Genomic DNA, 23854 nt, shown 5'->3' with positions numbered 1-23854 from the left:
GTCTAAAAAAAAAAAAAAAAAGAATGTTGAATATTGATCCTGACTCTCTTCTGGGTTGTAGGGTTTCTGCCAAGAGATCTGCAATTAGTCTGATGGGCCTCCCTTTGTGGGTAACCCGACCTTTCTCTCTGGCTGCCCTTAACATTTTTTCCTTCTTTTAAACCTTGGTGAATCTGATGATTATGTGGTCATGGGGTTGCTCTTTTCAAGGAATATCTTTGTGGTGTTCTCTGTATTTGCTGAATTTGAATGTTGGCCTGTCTTGGTAGGTTGGGGAAGTTCTCCTGGATAATATCCTGAAGAGTGTTTCTCAGTTTGGTTCCATTCTCCCCGTCACTTTCAGGTACACCAATCAAATGTAGATTTGGTCTTTATACATAGTCCCATATTTCTTGGAGGCTTTGTTCATTTCTTTTCACTCTTTTCTCTAACCTTGTCTTCTCGCTTTATTTCATTGAGTTGATCTTTAATCTCTGATATCCTTTCTTCCACTTGACCTATTCGGCTACTGTGTATGCTTCATGAAGTTCTTGTGCTGTGTTTTTCAGCTCCAGCAGGTTATTTATGTTCTTCTCTATTTATTCTAGTTAGCAGTTCTACTAACTTTTTTTCAGAGTTCTTAGCTTCCTTGAATTGGGTTAGAACATGCTCCTTTAGCTGGGAGGAGTTTGTTATTACCCACCTTCTGAAACCTACATCTGTTAATTCATCAAACTCATTCTCCATGCAGTTTTGTTCCCTTGGTGGTGAGGAGTTGTGATCCTTTGGAGGAGAGGAGGCATCCAGGTTTTGGAATTTTCAGCCCTTTTGCACTTGTTTCTCCCCATCTTCGTGGATTTATCTACCTTTGGTCTTTGAAGTCGGTGATCTTCAGATGGGGTCTCTGAGTGGATGTTCTTTTTGTTGATGTTGATACTATTCCATTCTGTTTGTTAGTTTTCCTTCTAACAGTTCAGCCCCTCTGCTGCAGATCTGTTGGAGTTTGCTGGAGGTCCACTCCAGACCCTGTTTGCCTGGGTATCGCCAGTGGAGGCTGCAGAACAGCAAAGATTGCTGCCTGTTCCTTTCTCTGGAAGCTTCATCCCAGAGGGGCACCCACCAGATGCCAGCCAGAGCTCTCCTGTAAGAGGTGTCTGTCATCCTCTACTGGGAGTTGTCTACCAGTCAGGATACAGTTGAGGAGCAGTCTGTCCCTTATCAGAGCTCAAACACTATGCTGGGAGATCTGCTGCTCTCTTCAGAGCTGCCAGACAGGGACGTTTAAGTCTGCTGAAGCTGTGCCTACAACGGCCCCTTCCCCCAGGTGCTCTATCCCAGGGAGATGGAGGTTTTATCTATAAGTCTCTGACTGGGGCTGCTGCCTTTTTTTTCAGAGAGGGAAACTTGAGAAGGCAATCTGGCCACAGTGGCCTTGCTGAGCTGCCATGGGCTCCTCCCAGTTTGAACTTCCTAGCGGCTTTGTTTACACTGTGAGGGTAAAACCGCCTACTCAAGCCTCAGCAATGGCAGACACCTCTCCCCTCACCATGCTTGAGCATCCCAGGTCGTGCTCAGACTGCTATGCTGGCCATGAGACTTTCTAGCCAGTGGATCTTAGCTTGCTGGGCTCCATGGGGGTGGGACCTGATGAGCCAGACCACTTGGCTCCCTGGCTTCAGCCCCCTTTCCAGAGGAGTGAATGGTTCTGTCTCGCTGGTGTTCCAGGTGTCACTGGGGTATGAGAATTAAACTCCTGTGGCTAACTTGGTGTCTGCTCAAGTGGCCGCCCAGTTTTGTGCTGGAAACTCAGGTCCCTAGTGGTGTAGACACTGGAAGGGATCTCCTGGTCTGAGAGTTGTGATGACCATGGGAAAAGCGCAGTATCGGAGCCAGAGTGCACAGTACAGTCCCTCATTTCTTCCCTTGACTAGGAGAGGGAGTTCCCCAACCCCTTGCCTTTCCAGATGAGGTGACACCACGCCCTGTTTCAGCTTGCCCTCCTTGGGCTGCACCTACTGTCCAACCAGACCCAATGAGATGAACCAGTCCCAGTGAGAGGTACCTCAGTTGGAAATGCAGAAAACCCACCTTCTGTGTCAGTATCACTGGGAGCTACAGACTGGAGCTATTCCTATTTGACTATCTTCTCTTCATGATTTTTTGGTTTCCATTTTGAAAGCTAGATCTTGATGACATCTATATTCTTAGGCATCTTATGTATTCAAATGTGTTTATTCATGTAGAAACAATAATATTTTGTGTTGCATTGTTATATACTTTTTTAATTTTTTTTTTTTTTTTTTGAGATGGAGTTTCATTCTCTTGTTGCCCAGTCTGGAGTTCAATGGCATGATCTCAGCTCACTGCATCCTCCACCTGCTAGGTTCAAGTCATTCTCCTACCTCAGCCTCCCAAGTAGCTGGGACTACAGGCACACACCACCATGCCTGGCTAATTTTTGTATCTTTAGTAGAGACAAGGTTTCACCATGTTGTCCAGGCTGCTCTGAAACTCCTGACCTCAGGTGATCCATCTGCTTCAGCCTCCCAAAGTGCTGGGATTATGGGCGTAAGCCACCACACCCAGTCTATACTTTTTAAATTTTTAAAATTAAAATATTTTAATTTAATGATTATTTTGTAATAAGATTTTATATTTCATAATATATATCACTGTTATAAATATTCTTTATTCAGTTAAATATTGTCCAGTAAGACATAAATACAAAACTAATAAAATTGATTTTCTTCTTTTTAAACTTTATATTATCTTATTATTTTTCAATTTCAGAAGACAGAGAATGGATTCCAGACCATAGCTTAAGTGAACATGCTGATAATGCAATTGTCTTGGGTGTTCTGCAGGGTGCTCAGAGTCCATCATCAAGTAGAAAACAGCAAAAGATGGGTAACATTGACTCAAAGGCGGCGGTGCCATGTTGGCAGCTTACCTTCTTTAGTAGTTAGCTTTATTAGCAGTTTGGTAGGCACCTGAAATTTAGTTTTTGAAGTTCTGTAATTTAAATTCATTCATTTTAACTAAATGTCCTCGACTTTTCTTCCAAAACCAAAACACAAAAATAAATGTACTCATTTTTCCAAAGGCATGAATTATCATCTTAATTATTTTCTATAACAATGTATTAGGAAATAATATTTGCAAAGTGTAGTTAAGAGTATGGCATATTTTGAACAATCCTTATGAAATACGTACTCAGTTTCGTTACTCACTCAGGAAGCAATATGTTTATACCAGATTTTGCATACTCTTTACCTATATTATGATCAGACAGAACCATATGTGAAATGATTTACTTAGGTTAAGATGCTTATTGCTGGGATTGAGAAAGCTTAGTTCTAAATATAATTCTGTATGTACTGACCCTGGACTCTTCATTTTAGTTCATTAACTCTATTCTCTAAACAAAGTAATTATAAGATTTTCCATAGAATAATTCTTTTGACATACTGAATGTCTATTTTAATACTTTCCTAATGAGTTTATACAGAGTATATGACATCATTAAAATCACTAGTATTATTAGAACATTACTGTTATCCCATTATAACAGCTGTAATGGGTTTGCTTTATGCCAAAATAGGAAGTTGTCGTATATAACTAATGAATTCAGGTAATTCAGTATATATATTGAGGATATTAGCACTTGGCTTGGCCCTGAGGATAAAAGAGATACATAAGTAATATTTCCTGACCTTATTAAGCTCACAGTTCAGGAGGAATACTTGAGAAAGTGGGCTATTTGCGTTGGTTTAAAGGCTATTATCTTCAAGGCAGAAATTTAATTGCATATGATTCGTCTCTCTATATAAGATTTATTATGTCTCTCTTGCCTTAAAATCTATGATTAAAACTCTCTGGCTAGCTTAGATCCTTTCCATATGTATTTATGTTGAGAATCTGTCAGATATAAAACTTTTTAGGGAGAAAACAATGTATTTATGGTTTTTTTTTGGCTCTATAATTAGATGCCTATTTTTACATCAAAGTCTATGTCAACTTCAAAAATTCGGATTGCTTCCCTCTGAGACAATCAGAACAAACTGTTATAAGTCACTGTATATTGATGAAAACAAATTCATGTACATGCTATGAGAAATTTATTACAGAGACAAATCTACAAATCAGTAGTCAAATGCTTTTAAGTATCAATTTGGACAGATCAGTCAAAATCAATAATTTGCTATAAAAAACATATGTTGGCTGGGCACGGTGGCTCACACCTGTAATCCCTGCACTTTGAGAGGCTGAAGCAGGCAGATTATGAGGTCAGGAGATCGAGACCATCCTGGCTAACACAGTGAAACCCCATTTCTACTAAAAAATACAAAAAATTAGCCGGGCGTGATGGCGGGTGCCTGTGGTCCCAGCTACTCAGGAGGCTGAGGCGGGATAATTGCTTGAACCCGGGAGGCGGAGCTTGCAGCAAGCCAAGATCATGCCACAGCACTCCAGCCTGGGAGACAGAGCGAGATTTCATCTCAAAAAAAAAAAAAAAAAAAAAAAAAAATTTGTTGAAGCACTACTGCCAGACACTGGTTATACAAAACAAAGTCTTATCTCTATTGCTCAAGAGCTTAGAGTCCAGTATAAAGTTTCTCCAAAGTCAGTATGAGTGTAATCACCTGGGAAACCTCTTGCAATGCAAATTTCTGGATCTGACTCTTAGGGATTCTGATTAATTAAGGCTGAGATAATGCCTAGGAAATTGCATTTATTTTTTGAACAACAACTCCTTGTTATACTAATATAGACAGTCTGAATACCTTATTTTGAGAAAAGTGTTATAAATTTTTTGATATATATAAAATGTGTGTGTGGATATGTAAACTATACCACATGTAAGTTTTATAAAAAGAGCTATGAGTAATTTACTTTTGGGCATTAATAGGTAATTAATGATAATATGTCCTATTAGCTATAATAGTTAGATATATAAGCGGGGTATTTTTTTAGAAATAGGGATGATAAAATAACAACCTTGCTATTGAAAAGTGTAGATTGGCAAGATATTAGAGACTAGGTAACATTCAGTTAAGTCTTTAAAGTTACAATATTTACCAGTCAGAGAAGTTAGGAAATGGCTTTCTAAACAGAGATAGTGGCCTAAAATAAACTAAAAATTGCCTGGCTCTGTCACAAATTATAGAAATCTTGTATGCCAGCATATAATGGAATTCCTATTTCCATAAAAATTAAAAACCCGTGAATGTAAAGACATCGTGCTATGTGTGTTTAGCAGCAAGTTCATTCATTCTTCCCATCCCTGCCACAACTTAATCCTCCTCCACCCCATCTTCCTGCCTCTGGAAATGGCAACTCTATCCAAACATTGATTAAGTCTGAAATTTGGGAGTCATCTTGCCTCTCATTCAGTGTGTCCTATTTATCTTTAGATTCTGCTGATTTCAGCTCTAAAACCAAGCCCAATTCTAATCACTTTTACCTTCACTATTCAAGATTAGCCCAAGTCATTTGTCTTTAATCTCTCATTTGTCTCCTATTTTCACTTTTACTTCTCCCAAAACCATGTTGCTATAATTCATTTCCATTATATTCTACTATTTATAGTCAGTGAGTTGAGTTGTTTATACTCATAACAGTATTGATATTTACAGCTTATAGGAAGTGAATCATATTTTCCATAAATATAAACCATATATTATATCATGCCATCCTATTGCCTAAAGCATTCCATGGATTCCTATAGAAAGTAGAAAAAACTATGCCTTACCATGTATCACACAGCAACACCTTGGTTGGCTACCCATGTCTCCTAACTGCATCTTCTCCTACACTGTAGCCACATTTGCTTTCTTTCTGTTCTTACGCTACTCTCTTACTCACTTCTTAGCCTTAGAATTAGATCTTATCTCTTATCCAGGATGCTCTGAAATTTCCCTCTCCATTCTCTCACTCTTCATATGATTGGTTCTTTTCCATTATTCAGCCTCAGTCCAGATGCTACCTCCATAGAGAGGCCTTCCGACACCACCCTATCTAGTGCTGGTCTTTTGAGCCCCTCTATCACATTTACTTTCTTTTATCTTTCTTGTAAAAGCTATCACTATTTAACATCATCTTATTAGCTTTTTTCCTGCTCTCTCTTACCCTTGGTTGGAAAGAAATCAAGAACTAGCCTGTCCTGTTTGTTGGTGTATCTTCAGTAATAGAACAGGGCCTGGCCTATTGTAAGTGCTCAGTAAGTGCTTTCCAATTAGCAGAGTAGGCTAGTAGAACTGTGTGTTATTTTGGAGTACAACTTGAGGGTAGAGGCAATGTCTTATTCACTTTTGAATACCCCGATCCTGACACAGTGCCTGGCAGTTTTAGGAGGTGATAAATAAGTTTATAATTGAATTTTATTGAGTATTAATTCACAAGTTCTCAGAGTTGGAAGAAATTTAAGATATTGTACTATCCAGTTCCTGAATTTTGTATTTCACATGTCATAAGCTGATTTCTAATTCTATAGGATAACACAATAGCATTCTTAGCTACCTAGTTTAATATTCTTTCCACTTAACCATGCTGTGAAATCAAATTTCTATATGTTTTGAGAAGTGTATTTTCTAAGAATTCTTTTTATGTATAAATTCTCAGCAGTTGATACAGTGGAATAAGAATGTCAATAGACAATAGTGTTTTGCAAACTTTATTTAAGATCAAAATACTGGGTTTTTTGATAAGAATATTATTTGTTATTAAAACACTACCTAAAATCATGTTGCTATAGTTACATTTTATCTAATTCTAATGTTGTATTTAGAATAACAATAACGGTTATCATCATATTAAATAGTATTCAGTGAATTACTCCTATTTTTTATATCCTTACCAGTAATATTGTACCCATTCATATAATTTGAAGGCACTATTGAATTTTATCTTCCCAATAGTTGGCTTAGTTTATTAATAATCATAGAGCATATATTCTTTAGTTAACACCAAGGAAATTTAATTTTGTTACATTTAGAATATAACTGATCAGTGCTAATCAATAATTTCTTATGATTACATTGACAGTGATGGTGCATGTTACTCCAGAAGTAACTTCTTACGCTTTTAATCTACAAACTGAGATTTTTTCTTAAATTATGAAATGATCCCCTCAATCATGGCATTTTTAATTAGTGCCAGTATTAATGTTGTCTTATATCTTAAACTTAACAGCAACACTATACCCTTATATATTAAGCATTAGAAAGAATGATATATTGACTTAAAAGAGCAATAACAAAATCAGTAATCAAATCGAGGCCTCTTCTATCTCTTTCTGTCTTTCAGTTACTTTAAATTACACTTTGAGCATATTTCCAATAAGAAAGATGGTCTGTTTCTTTGCTGTGTGCTAAACATAAGTCTGACCTGTCCTTTGTGTACTTTTTCTCAATGGGGATCAATTACATTTAAATACTGTGACAATCAAATGTTCTTGTAAGTGTTTGTACTCTTCTAGATTTTCTGAAGGGCATCTACATTATATTAAATATTTCTTTCTTCATTTCTGTGAATTGGCAGAAGTCCAGTCCTTACTCATAACATTTTCCTTTGGTTTGTTTTTTTTTAAAGTAAGAGTTGTAAATTCCTTTAAATTTTACCTTGACTGAGACATACCATTGTACAGATACTAAAATGTGGTTTACCCCATAGAGTAGAACTTTTGGTTTATATTGTGAATTATTGTCACACTAACTGACTTGTGCGGCTACTGTTACTGCCCCTACTATTGCTTCCTTATGTAGACGTGGAGAGTTTGGTTCTTGATTGCTATAAATATGGTTCTTTACATATTATAGATAAAAGAGGAAATCATTTCTAACTCATAGTCATGAAAATAAAAAAAATAACTCCCAGGGATAATTATATATATATATGTTTTTAACACTTAGGCATATTTTAGCCTGTTATTTTTCTCTGAGCACAAATAGACACAAAGGATCAGTCTTATTTTAACTTATTCATAATTTTATTTCAATAAAAATTATTTTAAAAATTGATTTCTGAAATTTTCATTAAAGTTGGTACCCTTTGAAACTTACCTTGGTCAATTTTAATTGTTTAAATAATTATATACTGTATTCAGAGTCTTCTGAAGTATTAGACACATTTGAAGTAGATTTTTTTTTTAAGTTAAAAAAAGACAAACTCCACTTTGGTAGGGCGAGGCAGGCAGATCGTGAGGTCTGGAGATCAAGACCATCCTGACCAACATGGTGAAACCCTGTCTTTACAAAAAATACAAAAATTAGCTGGGTGTGGTGGCACGTGCTTGTAATCCCAGCTTGGTAGGCTGAGGCAGGAGAATCGCTTGAACCTGGGAGCAAAGGTTGCAGTGAGCCGAGATCACGCCACTGCACTCCAGCCTAGTGACAGAGCAAGACTGCGTCTCAACCAAAAAAAAAAAAAAAAAAAAAAAAAAAAAACACACAACAACAACAACAACTCAATGGTCATTAAATACTTAATATATCATGACCGCCTGTAGTCACTTTTTTGAATTTTATATTTTTCATTGAGTCGCTAGAATGAAAACAATGTTCTATGGCATAGGTTCCATCAAATTAGGGATTTTATGATAATGACAATTGCACATTAACTCACCTAATAGTTTTACAAAGCCAGTTTGTGTTAAGGGAGTGCAAAGTTATCTTATAATATAATTATGTTTACTATAAATATATTTATCTAAATCAGAACAATAATGTATTACATTAAAGCATTTACCTGCCCTATGAATTTTTAAATATGTACCTTGAAAACTCTCTTGGCCTTATTAATATTTTGTGAGAAGTACCAAATTAGAAATTAGTTACGTTGTGTTAGTATAAGATTTGAAGAGTTTTTTTTCCTACTGTGAAAGAAGCAAACATGTTGAAGAAACCAGCTAAGTCGACTTTCAAAATAGATCAAGACAAAGTAGTGACTGTCCTAGTGGAACAACGTAATAACCTGACAGAGATGGTGCTTCTGGAACTTTTCCAGAAGAGAGTGAGCTCATCCTTTGGAAAATTAGAGATGTGATCTCAATTTCTTTAAAGCCTGTGTTTTTCCAAATATTCATATAGATTTTGTAAATTAGTCTTTTTTGTTGCCATATTTTTAAATGTAACAATAAATTACAGATCATCAAGTAAAATTGGTTCACTAGGAGGTGGCACCATGCTTTTTCTAAGGGTTTTTTTTTTCTTGCAAGGTATAGTGTGGTATTGTCCTGGAATTTAAGACACATGTCATAGTGCTTGGCTTTGGAATACATTATAATATTGTGTGTTGTTTCTTTATGAAGTTGACTTAGTTTATAGATATTTTCCTTTGTGAATATTAAAATTAGTTTGTTTTTCTCTGAATGTAGGAAAATTAGGAAAAAACATACACAGAAGTGTTCTTTATGATGTTGGAAAAGTAATTTGAGATTAAGAAAATGTGGTTAGCTAGAAAGGGTGATAGTCAAAGTTAATTTTTCATGAACTCTGTTACATGAACTTAACTTCTCTGTGTGCAGGGACCTGGTAACTTGTATCTTTAACTACTCATTCAAATTTTTAAAAGTTGATTTAAAAACTTTTTACTTTTAATTTTAGATCGGAAATCACAGAGACCTTCAACAGCAAATTTTTCACTTTCCAACTCTGTTAAACAAAGCTCCAGCTGCCTTTCATCCTCTCCTCGTCGATCAAGAAGTGCAGCTGCTCAATCATTGTCTAGAGCAGCTTCTGAAATTTCAGAAATTGAATATATTGATATTACTGACCAGAATGAGCTTTCCTTAGATGACACTACTGATCAATGTACCTTAGACAGTTTGGAAAAAGAATTACAAGTGCTGAGAACTCTTGCAGGTAATGCTATTTTTTTCACTTTCGATAATGCTAATTAACTCTACCCTCAGCCTGATTCTTCATGTCTTGCGCTAACAAAACAAGCCAGCAAACAAGAAAGCTTTCCCTTTTCTTATTTAACCATCAACCATTGTGTCTGTTTTCCTGGAAATCCCCTGATACCACTCTGAATATGTTTAAAAATGTGTGGATGCCCAGCCACACCAAAGATGGTCCCCATAGCCTATAAAACACAGCTAAATTGTGGAATGAATAATTTCATGTGCACAGAAAAAAATCTTTTTTTCTCCTTTCTGCAAACCCACTATAGGATTAATCTCTATAGCTTTATGTAAGCCACTGTTCAACATCCTTATTGGAAAACTGAGCCATTAGATCTTTTAAAGCAGTGCTTTTCAAACTTAAATGTTTTTACAGATCTTTCAGGGGATCTTGTTACAATGTAAATTCCAATTGAGTATGTCAGGTAAGGTGAGATTCTGCATATCTAACAGGTACCCAGGTGATGCCAGTGCTGCTAGTTGACAAACCATATCTTGAAAAATTATGCCTGTGCCTTTTATTTCCAACTTCAGTGGGCATAGTCTAGCAATATAGTGACCATATTCTTGAACATGTAAAGTTCTGGCTGAGTAGCAAAACATCAGGGGAATTAATCTTTTATTTGCATCATAAAGGAACTCACACAGTTTGAAAGAAGCCAGCTGCAGATCCAAGAGGCAGGCTAGAAAATTCTTTGGTCCTATATATTCCATACTTGCTTTTCCCTTGTTCTCCTGTTAGTGGTCTCCTCCTTTATTGATCTTAGAACAATGACTGCTATTTCTCTATAAATTATACATCTTTGTTTTGAAAAAATTAAAGCAATACAAAAAATACAAAAAAAAAAAGAAATAAAAACTCACCACAAATTCTAACTACTCTTAAAATAACCGTTATTAACATTTAGTGAGAATCATTTTAAACATCACTGTTTATATAAGTATACATATAAGAATATAAACTTAGTAGAATGAACAGATTGAAGGAACGTGATAAAAATTTTACAAAAATAGGTCTATGCACTCCATAATATATTTTAAGTATACATTTAACCAACTTAATAAAAGGAAAAATAAAAATAAAATTAAAATTAATCATACATTTCAGATAAATGTTTTTCCACCACAAAAATATTAAGTTGAACTTGTTATAAATGAATTTCTGATGCCGCAAAAGAAACAGCACTTGAATATAAATTTAGTTTCCTCAGTAAGGCAATTTACTTTTGCAAAAGGGTGCCACTCCTATCAATCAAGATCACAAATGCACACCAAACAAAGGATACCAGGGGGTTTTTATATCTCTAACACGATCCCTATTTCTGTGTTCTTCCCCCATGGGCTGGGGTCAGACCGCACAATCTGAGCTGGTCTGATTGGCTACTTGTAAATATTTTTCTATTTATGGAAGGGAGGCGGACGTGAGGTACAGTGATGGAGCATGTGAGATATGCAGTTTCAAGGAAACAATGAGTACAGGTAACCAAGGGAACGGATGTGAGTTATTGATTAGAACTCATGGGAAGGAGGTAGGCTGTTTACAGTAACTGTTGGCAAGGAGATATAAGAAAGTTGAGTTGGAGAACAAAGGGTAAGGAAGTTAACAGGCTAAACCTTTTGAAGAGAAACTCAGAAAGATTCATTGTCTCTAACAATTCCTCCGTTTAAAATTTTTATAATCCCTTCTCTTCAAACCTTTTTAACATGTCCTGGCTTTGCTGTTCAACTTGGTCTTCTAAAAGGAAAGGCTTATCTGATTAGGGTGGAGGAACATGAAGGGAAGTTTTAGTGAGTGTTGTCTTTATAAGCCTTTGCACCAGCCCACGGATGCATGGTATGATGCAACACCCAACAAGAATAAGCACACCTATCATGACTGCAAGAGAAGTGAAGATTGGGGCCATGACTCCTTTCCATTTACCAAACCATCTTTCTAGCCATCCTGAAAGAAGGCTATCAATTCCAGAATTTTTAGCTAGTTCATTGGACAAAGCAGTCAGTCTCTGTAAGGCCTTTGTTGTGCTTCTGTCGGAGGCAGTATTGTTTGGGAAAAAGTTGCAATTTTGGGTTTTGATCATAATACAAACTCCACCTTTTTCAGCTAACATCATGCCTAGGGCCATTCTATTTTCCCAAACCATTTGGCTAGTAGGTCCTAATTGCTCAAGTATTCCTTTGATAGCATCTCTAGTGTAATTAATAAATCGTTGCTGGTTATAGTAGTTATAATTAATCCAATCTACATTTTTATTAATAGTTACCCATGGAAATAATGATTCAAATCCTGCAGCTATTTGATCTCGGGCTTTGAACCTATCAGGTACCACCTGTGGGACTCCAATTGCGTCTAAATAAGCTTCAGAGTAAAAAGACCCATAAGAGGCTTCTCTTATTTTATGGCTTTGTGTTTTTTCTTTTCCTGGTTGATGAAATGCCAGGGTGAAAGGGATAGCCAATTGGACAAAAGCACAAGTACTGCTCCAGTCACCTGACAGAGAGTCCAGTAAGGGTCCACCACAACACCACCATACAATTGCTTGAGGATGACTAAGGGGAGACTGATGAATAAGCTCCTGTAAAGGCTTAAGATCACTGCATCCCATTAAACTTCCAAGGAACACTAAATTCTCCCTCTGTTATGAGAGACACGAGGTGAAATTGACATCAGAAGATGGAAGCTGAGTGGCCCTCGGGGGCTGACCCACAGGGTGTTGGATTTTGGATTTAGCAGAGAGAGAGGTTACCATGATTTGTTGCCCCAAGCCATGGAATCTTGGAAGAGAGCTACCATGCAGCCCATGCCCAGTCAACTGGGAGACCATCTGAGTGGAAAGGGGATGATCTGGGCCTCTGGACGGCCGAGTGCACAAGCATAACAATTGCTTTTATTTAATGTGAGACAGCATATTTGATCCATTCCAACCAGGCATTTACATCTTGATATCCTGTTTCAATTGCTGAAGTTTGCCTTACATCATCTTCTGCTACAATATCTACTTTAGTATTATCATTAGCTACAGAAGAGATGGCAGTCTGATTAGAAGAAAGCTCAGAAGGAGAAGAGAAGGAAGGGGGTGAAGAGAATGAAGGATTAATAAAACGCATTTCAAAAGACTCTCTGAGGTCTGTGCAGCCAAGTTGGCTCCTGTGCCATAGAAGCGACTTAAAGTAGGTTTAGGATCAGTAGATGTGGGAATGAGAATAGAAATTTATATGGTATTACATTGGTTATACTGATAATTAGGGGAGGTGCTCTCCTTAGTGAAATGAATGTATGGTTTTAAGGATATACAACCACCCCCTGATGAGGTCCAGCCTTGATATTCGGTTGTCAACAGGACATCATTCCTGTTGTTCATGACATCATGACAGACTTGTTTTTCTATATTTGTTAAGGAACAAGAGTCTTGATAGGTGGAGCCTTTCACTTTAAAGGGACAGACATACTTTTCTGAGGTTGAGAGTTCCCTCTGACTTTGGGGATCTCTACAGGGTATGACTAGACAAGCATCAAATGTAATAACTTGGGGTGTGTTTGATTTAGCTACATTAATGACAAGGTGGTCAGCATTGGAAGAAGGAAAGAAGAAAGAGTAATAAAATAGATGGAAGAGAGTTAAATTTTTCTTAGCTTTAGTTTGAGGGGGTTTTCCCCTGGAATAATGGCACATGATTTTGGGGATGATGGTGCTTTCTTGACTTGAGTGTGATGGGTCCATCCTTTCTCTGCTGTCTGGACTGCAGTTTCAATGGTCAGGAGCACTAGGTAGGGTCCCTCCCAGGTCAGCTCAAGTTTTCCTTCTTTCCAGCTTTTGAGGAGGATGTGATCACTGGGCGGGTGCTAATGGACCAGGAACTCTAGGGGTGGCGTCTGTACCATGAGACCTTTGGCTTTTAAGAGAAGAGAAGGTAAAGGAGAGACCAAATATGTAATTACTGAGGAATTGATCTTTTGTCTCAAATGTAGGGATACAGGTAGTGGAATGTACATAGGGCAGTCCATAGAGCATTTCATAAGGATAAAGGCCTATATCCTTTCGAGGTGCAGTTTAGATTCTTAACAGGACAATAGGAAGACATTTGGTCCATGGTAACCGAGTCTCTACAACTAATTTGGTTAAGTGATTTTTTAAAGTTTAATTCATCCTTTCTACTCTCCCTGATGAAGATGGATGCCCAGGTGTATGATATTCCCATTTAATGTCTAGGTCTTGGGACAACTTTTTAATGACATGTGCTGTGAAATGGGTTCCATTGTCTGAGTCAATGTTCTCTGTTAGTCCGGATCTATGCACTATATTTTCATTTAGTGCTTTTACTACATTATTGGCCATTGCATTTGAAAAAGGTATAGCTTCAACCCATTGAGCGAGGTGATCTACTATTAATAACAAATACTTTAGATGAGCAATTAGGGGCATTTCAGTGTAGTCACTCTGAATACTTTGGAATGGTCTTAGCCCTGGATTACTCCTTACCAAGGGAGATTTCTTTATAACTTGTTTTTTTTTTTTTTTTTTTTTTTTTTTTTTTTTTTTTACATATTGAGCAACTCTCCGTGACTTGTTTGGCCAAGGTATAAATTCCTATACATCCGTGAACTCTGTGAACTGCATCACACATGGCTTTGGGTCCCCAATGGGTCTCTTGATGGAAGTGAGACAGGATTTCTCTCAGGAGGGGTTTGGACAGCATTTCCCTTTGGCCTGGTAATACCCATTTTCCTTCTGAGTTTTCTTTGGCCCCTATTTTTATTAATTTTTCTTTCTCCATGGCTGAGAAGACAGGGACTGCAGTATGGGAAGACAAGGGGTTAAGTGAAAGACAGGTGTTCCAGATGAAAAGGCAGTCTGCTTGGCTATCTGATCTGCTAAGTTGTTTCCCTAGCTTTCAAAAGAAAAGTTTTTCTGTTGTCTGGGAACATGAACAATAGCTACTTCTTCAGGCAACTGAAGGTTATCTAATACTTGGGAATAAGTATTAGATTAACTCCTTGTGAACAAGGTCTTGGCTTTTTCTATTAATAAGATCTTGTTTAGTCCAAATTTTTCCAAATGTATGGGCCATCCCAAAGGCATATTTAGAATCAATATAGATGGTTCCTTCCAGCAATCACTTTAGAGCTTGGATGAGTGCAAACAACTCACAAGTTTGGGCAGAGCAGTTATTAGGCAATTTGCCTAACTCTGTTTCTTCAAGAGTTTCTCCATCAATTACTGAATACCCATTGTGTCTTTTTCCCTCAATCACCCAGGAGGAACCATCTATGAATAAGTGTCATCCTCTTTTGAAGGTGGTATCCCCTTGGTCTGGTCTAACCTTTGTTTGGTAGTCAATTAAATTGAGACATAGGTGCTCCCTGTTTAGATTTGGATCTCCTGTTAAGAAACCTGCTGGGTTGAGTGAATTATCAGCAGTTAATGTTAAATCATCTTTTTCTAGCAAAGTGGTTTCATATTTCAGGATTCTGGAGTGGTAAGCCACCTCCCAGCTTCTTTATTTATTATTGCTCTAACTTCGTGGGGTGTACTTGCAGTCAACTTTCCCCCAAAAGTTAACTTTCTGCTTTCTTCAACTAATATTGCCGTAGCAGCAACAGATTGGATGCATTGAGGCCATCCACAAGTGACTGGGTCTAAAACCTTTGATAAGAAGGCTACAGGCTGCCGGCAGCCACTGTGCTCTTGGGTAAGCACTCCTACAGCCACTCCATTATTTACATTGACGAAAATGTGAAAGGACTTTTCTAGAGAAGGTGAAGTTAAAACTAGGGCAGTCATACATCTTTCTTTTAATTCCTCAATCTGGTTGACTTCCTAAGAAGTCCACAGGAGATAGGTTTTTCTTGAGTAGGCTTCTGGTATAGCAGCTTACTGTGTAAGGCATATGAATCAATCCAAAAGTGGCAGTATCCAACTAATCCTAGAAATTTTCTGAGCTCATGCTTAGTTTGAGGCAAGGGTAAATACACGATGCCTTCATCTTGCTCTGGCCCTATTCTCCACTTGCCTGCACTTATTAAATGGCCTAAATATTTGACCTCAGGTTCTACATACTGAAGCTTTTTCTTTGAGACTTGTAACCCCTCAGAATGTAGATGATCAAGGATATGTATGGAAAAACGGGTTAGTTTTTCTACATCCTCTCCTGATAGGAGGATATCATCAACATACTGGAGCATGCAAATGTGTTTTGGAACAGAAACCTTTTCTAGCACTTGTTCTAAAATCTGACTAAAGAGATTGGGTGAGTCTGCGAACCCTTGGGACAAAACTGTCCACCAATACTGTTGTTTTTACCCTGACTGGGTGTCTTCCCACTTAAAAACGAATGTGCCTCAGCTGTCTTCAGCTATGGGACATGCCCAAAAAGCATCCTTTGAGTCTGTTACAGTAAACCATTGATGATGACATGGAATTTTACTGAGAATACTGTAAGGATTAGTGACAATGGGGAGAATAGTTTGGACTATTTGGTTGATAGCCCTAAGATTTTGTACTAACTGGTATGGCCCATCTTATTTCTTGATGGACAGTATTGGGGTATTATAAGGAGACATACAAGGCTCAAGAAGCCCATCCTTCATGAGACTTTCAATTATGGGCTTTAACTCTATCTGTCCTTCTAAAGGGATAGGGAATTGCTTCCCCCTCACCACTTCCTCGGGGGTTTTTAGCTTGATGTGGATTGTGGGAATCTGAAGTTTTCCTTGGTTTCTTTCACATTGAATAAATACATTTCTCATCTGTGGTGGTAAGTAAATTTAATGAGGCAGGGAAACCTTTTGGGGTAACTTGTAAGACTATGCCTGACTTCAACATTAAGTCTCTTTCTAATAAGTTAGTTCCTGCCTCGGGGATCAATAAAAATTGGATATGAGTCAATCAATCTTAGAATTTAACTTCTGTACTTTCTAAGACTTTTGCTTTAAATGGTTCCTCTTTTATCCCAGAGACTCAAAGGTCTTCTGAAGAGCAGGCAATGTCAGATGGAGGGATACCGAGGAGCAAGCAACCCCTGAATTGACTAGAAAGGTGATAAGCTCATGATGGGCTCCAACTTCTAAATTTATCAAGGGCTCCTGGTGGGACTTGAAGTAAAAGAGACAGAGCCCCTGAGCCCCCTATTCCTTCTCAGAGGTCATGAGGGAAAGGGCGTGTCTCTCCTTTTCTAATTGGGATTAGACCATTAAGTGGTCTAATTCGAAGACCACTAAGAGGTCGGTCTTCCCAATTTTCTAATTTTTGTAACTTCTTTGAAATATCTGGCCAACTCTTAGTGACAAAGTGGAGTTTTAACATTCCTTGTCCAAGGGGGTCTTCTAAGTTTAGGCCTGAATATTGCCTTATTTGGTCCTTCAATCTGTCTAGAAATTTCATAGGCCCCTCATCTTTTTCCTGTTGTATAGCAAGTGCTTTAGAGAGATTGTGGGTTCAGGGTACTGATTCCCTAATTCCCTTTATTATCATCTCCCTTGGGTCTTACATATTTTCCCGGTGAGCTGGGTTATTATTGTCCCACTGGGGGCCTTGGCCAGGGAACTTTTGATCTGCGGTAGGAACATCTTGACCCGGAGGGTGTTCACGCTCCCAAGTTGCCATAGCAGCCCTACGGATCATCCCTCTCTCTTCCTCTGAGAAGAGAATGCCTAAAATGGACATTAACTCAACCCAGGTGTGTAACTGAGGTACCAGGGATTGATCAACTTGATCTGCTACTCCATAAGGGTCATCTAATAACGGTTTAAGTTCCTTCTTTAAATTCCGGACTTGTTAACTAGTTAAGGAAGCACTTACAAAGCCGATAGCACCCCCTCCTTGTGGTACCTCTCTCAAGGGGAAGAGAGTCAGAGCTGACTCCATAGATGTGGAGGGAAATGGGAAATTTTCGATATCTCTTTTACATTGTTCTACTTCACGTTGGAGTCCCTTCAGGGAGGGGCACTTAGGCTGAGAGGGAACAGGTCCATGGGATGATGATTCCCAAGAATCTGAATTGTAAGGAGGAAGAATAATGTGAGCAGAGGAAGGATCTGGGGCAAGATCTGGGGCAGCAGCGACTGCCTGCGGGGAAGGATTGGGGCAATGAGTGGTGGAAAATGTTCTAGGGGATCCCATGCCCTGGAGTCATGGGATCCCCCCTTAGTCATGGGAACCAGCTTTTCTGAGTCTTCATTGTGCGGTGCTAGATTGGGTTTTTCCCTAGTTGTTTCTAAGGGAAAGAGAACAGGTCCCTGTCTCTAACAAAGAGTATAGTCCAGTTTCTCTTGAGAACACTGAACTTTTATCATTTACATGTTGAATTAGGAGTTGACACATTACATCTTCATTTGACCCAAACTTTGGCAAGAAGATTGAGAGTTTGAGGAGAGGACTCTGGGTCCAAATAAAACAGCACTATTTTATCATTTGTTGCTTTATCATATTAGAAATTTCTTGCCTATCCTTCCCTGGGAGGCTTATTAAGGATCAATTTCCTTGTATGAGGAATCTCTTGCCTATCCTTTAGCCCCACCTGTTGGAGGTTCCTTGCACCCTTCTTTTGCTTCCTCCACTCTGACCACTTCCCTTGCAGGAGTATTTCAGGTCTCTCTTAGCATGGATGGTGGGTCAGTATAAGCCCTGACAGGACCCCCAAAGGGCCACCATAAGCCATATAAGGTGACCATGGAACCGCAGATTGGACTCACTCACTCCGCAGAGCAGTAGTGCTGGTTACCACTTACACACTTTCAACCTCCAGAATCCCGACCACCAAGGAAATACTTTGTCGTCCCTGCGACTTTTCTTACCTTGGTCTGTGCAAAGAGTTTAACTGGTTGCTGTGGTATATGAGTCCCCTTTTCTCAAGCTGCTGGCATGTTCCTTTCCCAAGTTGCTGAGAGTCCGGGTTTATTCATCACACTGGGTGGGTCTTGATTCCTCACCCTGAGGCCACCACCATGAGGCAGCGGGGTGCGCCATCTCTTGGGAAAGGACGGGAGATCCTTCCCCAGAGGAGAATGGGCTCCCCCTGCAGGCCATCACGTTGTTATAAATGAATTTACAATGCCTCAAAAGAAACAGCACTCGAATATAAATTCAGTTTCCTCAGCAAGGCAATTTACTTTTGCAAGAGAGTGCCACGCGCATCAATCAAGTTTGCAAGTGCACACTGAACAAAGGAGACCAGGGCGTTTTTATATCCTTAATGCTAGCCCTATTTCTGTGTTCTTCCCCCATGGGCTGGGGTCAGACTGAAAAATCTGAGCTGATCTGACTCACTACTTGTAAATATTTTTCTAAATATGGAAGGGAGGGGAATGTGAGGTACAGTGATGCAGCGTGTGAGATGTGCGGTTTCAAGGGAACAATGGGTACAGGTAGCCAAGTGAACAGATGTGAGTTATTGATTAGAACTGATGGGAAGAGGGTAGGCTGTTTACAGCAACTATTGGCAAGGAGAAACAAGATAGTTGAGTTGGAGAACAAAGGGTAAGGAAGTTAACAGGCTAAACCTTTTGAAGAGAAACTCAGAAGGATTCATTGTGTCTGAAAAACTGTACAAAATTACCCTTTTGTAGACCAAAAACAGTGGAATATTGGCAACTTTATATGGTTTAATCCATTATTTTTACAAATATACCTTTAAAAGTTGAGAGAGAAGGGGAGGAGAAACATGGCAGAATAGAAGCCTACATCTTTCATTTCCCCATCCTCCCCCATGCTGAAACACAAAATTTTAACAACTATCTACTCACAGGAAAGCACTGTGGCAGGAACCAAAACTCAGGTGAATAATCACAGTACCTGGTTTTAACTTCATGTTGTGGAAAGAGGTATTGAAAAGGGCAAGAGAGACATATTGAATTACCAATGCCACCCCTCCCCCACCTCCTGGCCGCAACCCTCTAGTGTGGAGAGACAATCTGTGCTCTATGGGGAGGCAGAGCACAACAACTAGAAGACTTCACATTCACAGCAGTGAATAAAGTGCTACCTGGTCACAGCAGAGAATAAAGCTGTGCTGGACTCAGCCAGTACCCATGCATGGAGGAAGCATTTGAACCAGTCACATCCCAGAAGGGAATCATCCATTCCAGCAGTTAGAACTTGACTTCCTTGGCAAGCCATGCCACATTGAGCTGAAGTGCCTGGGGGTCCTAGATAAACTTGAAAGGCAGTCTAGGACACAACGACTGCAATCCTTAGGCAGTGGCTAGTGCTAGGCTGCGCTTGTGCCCAGTGAACTAGGGTGGCACATGACCTAGGGTGGCACATGACCTAGGGTGGCACATGACTGGGCTTGTGCCCAGTGAACTAGTCAGTGAACTAGGGTGGCACATGACCTAGGGTGTCACATGACTGGGCTTGTGCCCAGTGAACTAGGGTGGCACATGACCTGGGGTGGCACATGACTGGGCTTGTGCCCAGTGAACTAGTCAGTGAACTAGGGTGGCACATGACCTAGGGTGGCACATGACTGGGCTTGTGCCCAGTGAACTAGTCAGTGAACTAGGGTGGCACATGACCTAGGGTGGCACATGACTGGGCTTGTGCCCAGTGAACTAGGGTGGCACATGACCTAGGGTGGCACATGACTGGGCTTGTGCCCAGTGAACTAGTCAGTGAACTAGGGTGGCACATGACCTAGAGAGACACCACCTGGCACAGCTAAGGGAGAGCTTGCACCATCCCTCCCCCAACCCCAGGCAATGCAGCTTATAGCAACAAAAGTGACTCCTTCCTTCTGCCTAATGAAAGGAGAGTGAAGAGTAAGGAGGGTTTTGTCTTGCCTCTTGGCTACCAGCTCAGCCACAGTAGGATAGGGCACTGAACAGAGTCGCGAGCCCCCCATTTCAGGTCCTAGCTCCTAGATGATATTTCTTGACACAACCTGAGCCCAAAGGGACTCTGCTGCCTTGAAGGGACAAGAACCCAGTCCTGGCAGGATTCATCACCTGCTAACTGAAGAGCCCTCAGACCCTGAATAATCTCCAGTGATACCAAGGTAGTATACCACAGGCCTTGGGCTCTAAGATGCACTGGCTTCAAGAGAGACGCAGCACATTCTCAGCTATGGTGACTACAATGAAAATGATGAAAAATTGCATTTTACAAAAGCAGAGGGAATAATAAAGGGGACTTTGTCTTGTACCCTGGCTACCAGCTTGACCATAGTGGAACAGAGTAACAAGCAGGTTCTTGGGGACCTCAAGTCCAGGCCTAGATTCTTGAACAGTATTTCTGGACTTGGCCTGGCCTGGGCCAGATGGGAGCCCACTATCCTGAAGGATGACTCCCAGGCCTGGCAGCATTCATCGTAAGCTGATGGAAGAGCCCTTGGGCTTTAAGCAAACATTGGTGGTGGGCTAGCAGAAATCCCCATGGACTAGGGGAGGCCATGGCCACAGAGACCTCTGCCTATAGAAAGGGGAGGGAAGAGTGGGAAGGATTTTGTATTGTGGTCTGAGTGCTAACTTAACTGCAGTAGAGTAGAACCTCAGGTTAACTGCTGAGATTGTTGACTGTGAAAGTATAATTCTCACTGGCATAAACACAGAAAAAAGCACAGAATAGTATAACACTGTAATGGTGGTGGGTAAACTTCTCCTGACTTAAGTAGAAAGACTAAATGATGAATCAACCAAAAATAGTCACTATAACAACTTTTCAAGACATAGTATAGTAAGACATAAAAACAACAAAAAGTTAAAAAGCAGGTGCATAGTTTAGAGTTTTTATTCATTTTCATGTTGTGTGTTTCTTTATTTATGCAATCAGTGTTAACTTGCCATCAGTTTAAAATGATGGGTTATAACATATTACTTGCAAGTCTCATGGGAATCAAATTCAAAAACATTCAAGAGATATACAAAAAATAAAAGGCAGTAAATTAAAGCATACCAGCAGAGAAAATTACCTTCACTTAAAGGAAGACAGGAAGGAAGGAAAGACAGAAGAGAAGACTACAAAACAAACAGAAAATAAATAATGAAATGGCAGGACTAAGTCCTTTCAATAACAACATTGAATGTGAATGGATTAAACTCTTCAATCAAAAGACAGAATGGCTGAATGGATGGAAAAACAAAGTCCAGTGATGTATTGCCTGTAACAAATTTACTTTACTTAAAATATACACATGAACTGAAAATAAAGGAATGGAAAAAGATATTCCATGACAATGGAAACCAAAAAAGAGCAGGAGTAGCTACACTTTATCCGACACAATAGATTTCAAAACAAAAATTACAAGAAGAATATCATTATATAATGATAAAGGGGTCAATTAAGCAAGAGGGTATAATGGTGATAAATATATATGCACCAACACTGGATTACCCAGATATATAAAACAAATGTTATTAGAACTAAAGAGAGAGCTAGACCTCAATACAATAATAGCTGCAGACTTCAACACTCCACTTTCTGCATTGACAGATCTCCAAGACAGAAAATCAACAAAGAAACATCAGACTTAATCTGCACTATAGAAAAACTGGACCTAATAGATATTTACAGAACAATTCATCCAACAGCTACAGAATACGCATTCTTCTCCTGAGCACATGGATTATTCGCAAAGATAGACCATATGTTAGGTTATAAAACAAGTCATAAAACATCCAAAAACTGGAATAATATCAAGAATATTCTCTGACCAGAGTGAAATAAAACTATGAATCAGTAACAAGAGAAATTTTGGAAAACACATGTAAATTAAACAATATATTCCCAAATAACCAGTGTATCAATGTATAAATTAAGAATTGAAAATTTCTTGAAACAAATGATAATGGAAACGCCATATACCAAAACCTATAAGATACAGTGAAAGGAATAAGAAGGAAATTGTAGCAATATGTGCCTACATCAAATAAAACAAAAACAAAATCAAAGCAACTTCAAATAAATAAAATCTGTATCTTAAAGAACCAGAGGCCAGGCATGATAGCTCATGCCTGTAATCCCAGCACTTTGGGAGGCTGAGATGAGTGGATCACCTGAGGTCAGGAGTTCAAGACCAGCCTGGGCAACATGGTGAAATGCTGTCTGGACTAAAATACAAAAATTAGTTGGGTGTGGTGGCACGTGCCTGTAATCCCAGCTACTCAGGAGGCTGAGGCAGGAGAATTGCTTGAGCCCAGGAGGTGAAGGTTGCAGTGACCTGAGATTGCACCATTGCACTCCAGCCTAGGCAACACAGTGAAACTCTCTCTGTCTCAAAAAAAAAAAAAAAAAAAAAAAAAGAACTAGAAAAGCAAGCACAAACCAAATCCCACATTAGTGGAAAAAAAGAAATACTAATGATCAGAACAGAAATAAATGAATTTGAATGGAAGAAAACAATACAATAGATCAATGAAACAAAAAAGTTGGTTTCTTGAAAAGATAACAAAATTGACAAATCTTTAGCCAGACTAAGGAAAAATGAGAGAAGAGCCAAATAAATAAAATCAATGATGAAAAAGAAGAAGACCTTACAACTGATACTGCAGAAATTCAGAGGATCATTAGTGGCTACTGTGAGTAATTGTATGCCAATAAGTTGGTAAATCTAGAAGAAGTGGATAAATGCCTAGGCACACACAACCTGCCAAGATTGAACCGTCAAGAAGTCCAAAACCCAAACAGACCAAGTAATGAGATTGAAGCCATAATAAAAATGTTTCCCAGGCAGAGGTTGCAGTGACCTGAAACCTTGCCTTTGTACTCCAGTTTGGGCAACAAGAGCGAAACTCCATCTCAAAACAAACAAACGAGCAAACAAACAAACCAAAATTGTCTCCCAATATAGAAAAGCCCAGCACCTGATGGTTTCACTGAATTCTACTAAACATTTAAAGAAGAACTTATACCAATCCTATTCAAAGTGTTCCAACAAAAAGAGTTAGAGAATGCGGGAGATCATGGCAGACTGGAGGCAGGACTAGATTGCACCTCCGGAAAGAGCAACAGGCAGGGGCTGGCTGCATTGTGAATTTTAGTTCCA

The 23854-nt window shown here is 39.1% G+C and overlaps 1 protein-coding gene across 2 annotated transcripts in view; it reads left to right on the top strand.

The window, feature by feature from the left end:
• The window catches only part of ZBBX (zinc finger B-box domain containing), a 175561-nt gene that overhangs the window by 128068 nt on the left and 23639 nt on the right, over positions 1 to 23854 (top strand). Inside the window, exons 17-18 of one of the 2 annotated variants that reach the window (XM_033211620.1) lie at positions 2770 to 2886; positions 9582 to 9839. In XM_033211620.1, the coding sequence (XP_033067511.1) occupies positions 2770 to 2886; positions 9582 to 9839 (375 nt within the window). The remainder of the gene's footprint in view (positions 1 to 2769; positions 2887 to 9581; positions 9840 to 23854) is intronic. The other variant, XM_033211621.1, reaches the window with a different exon arrangement.

The sequence above is a fragment of the Trachypithecus francoisi genome, unplaced genomic scaffold (genome assembly GCF_009764315.1).
Source record: "Trachypithecus francoisi isolate TF-2019V2 unplaced genomic scaffold, Tfra_2.0 Lachesis_group0, whole genome shotgun sequence".
Lineage (NCBI taxonomy): Eukaryota > Metazoa > Chordata > Mammalia > Primates > Cercopithecidae > Trachypithecus > Trachypithecus francoisi.
This window is presented reverse-complemented; position numbering and strand designations above follow the sequence as displayed.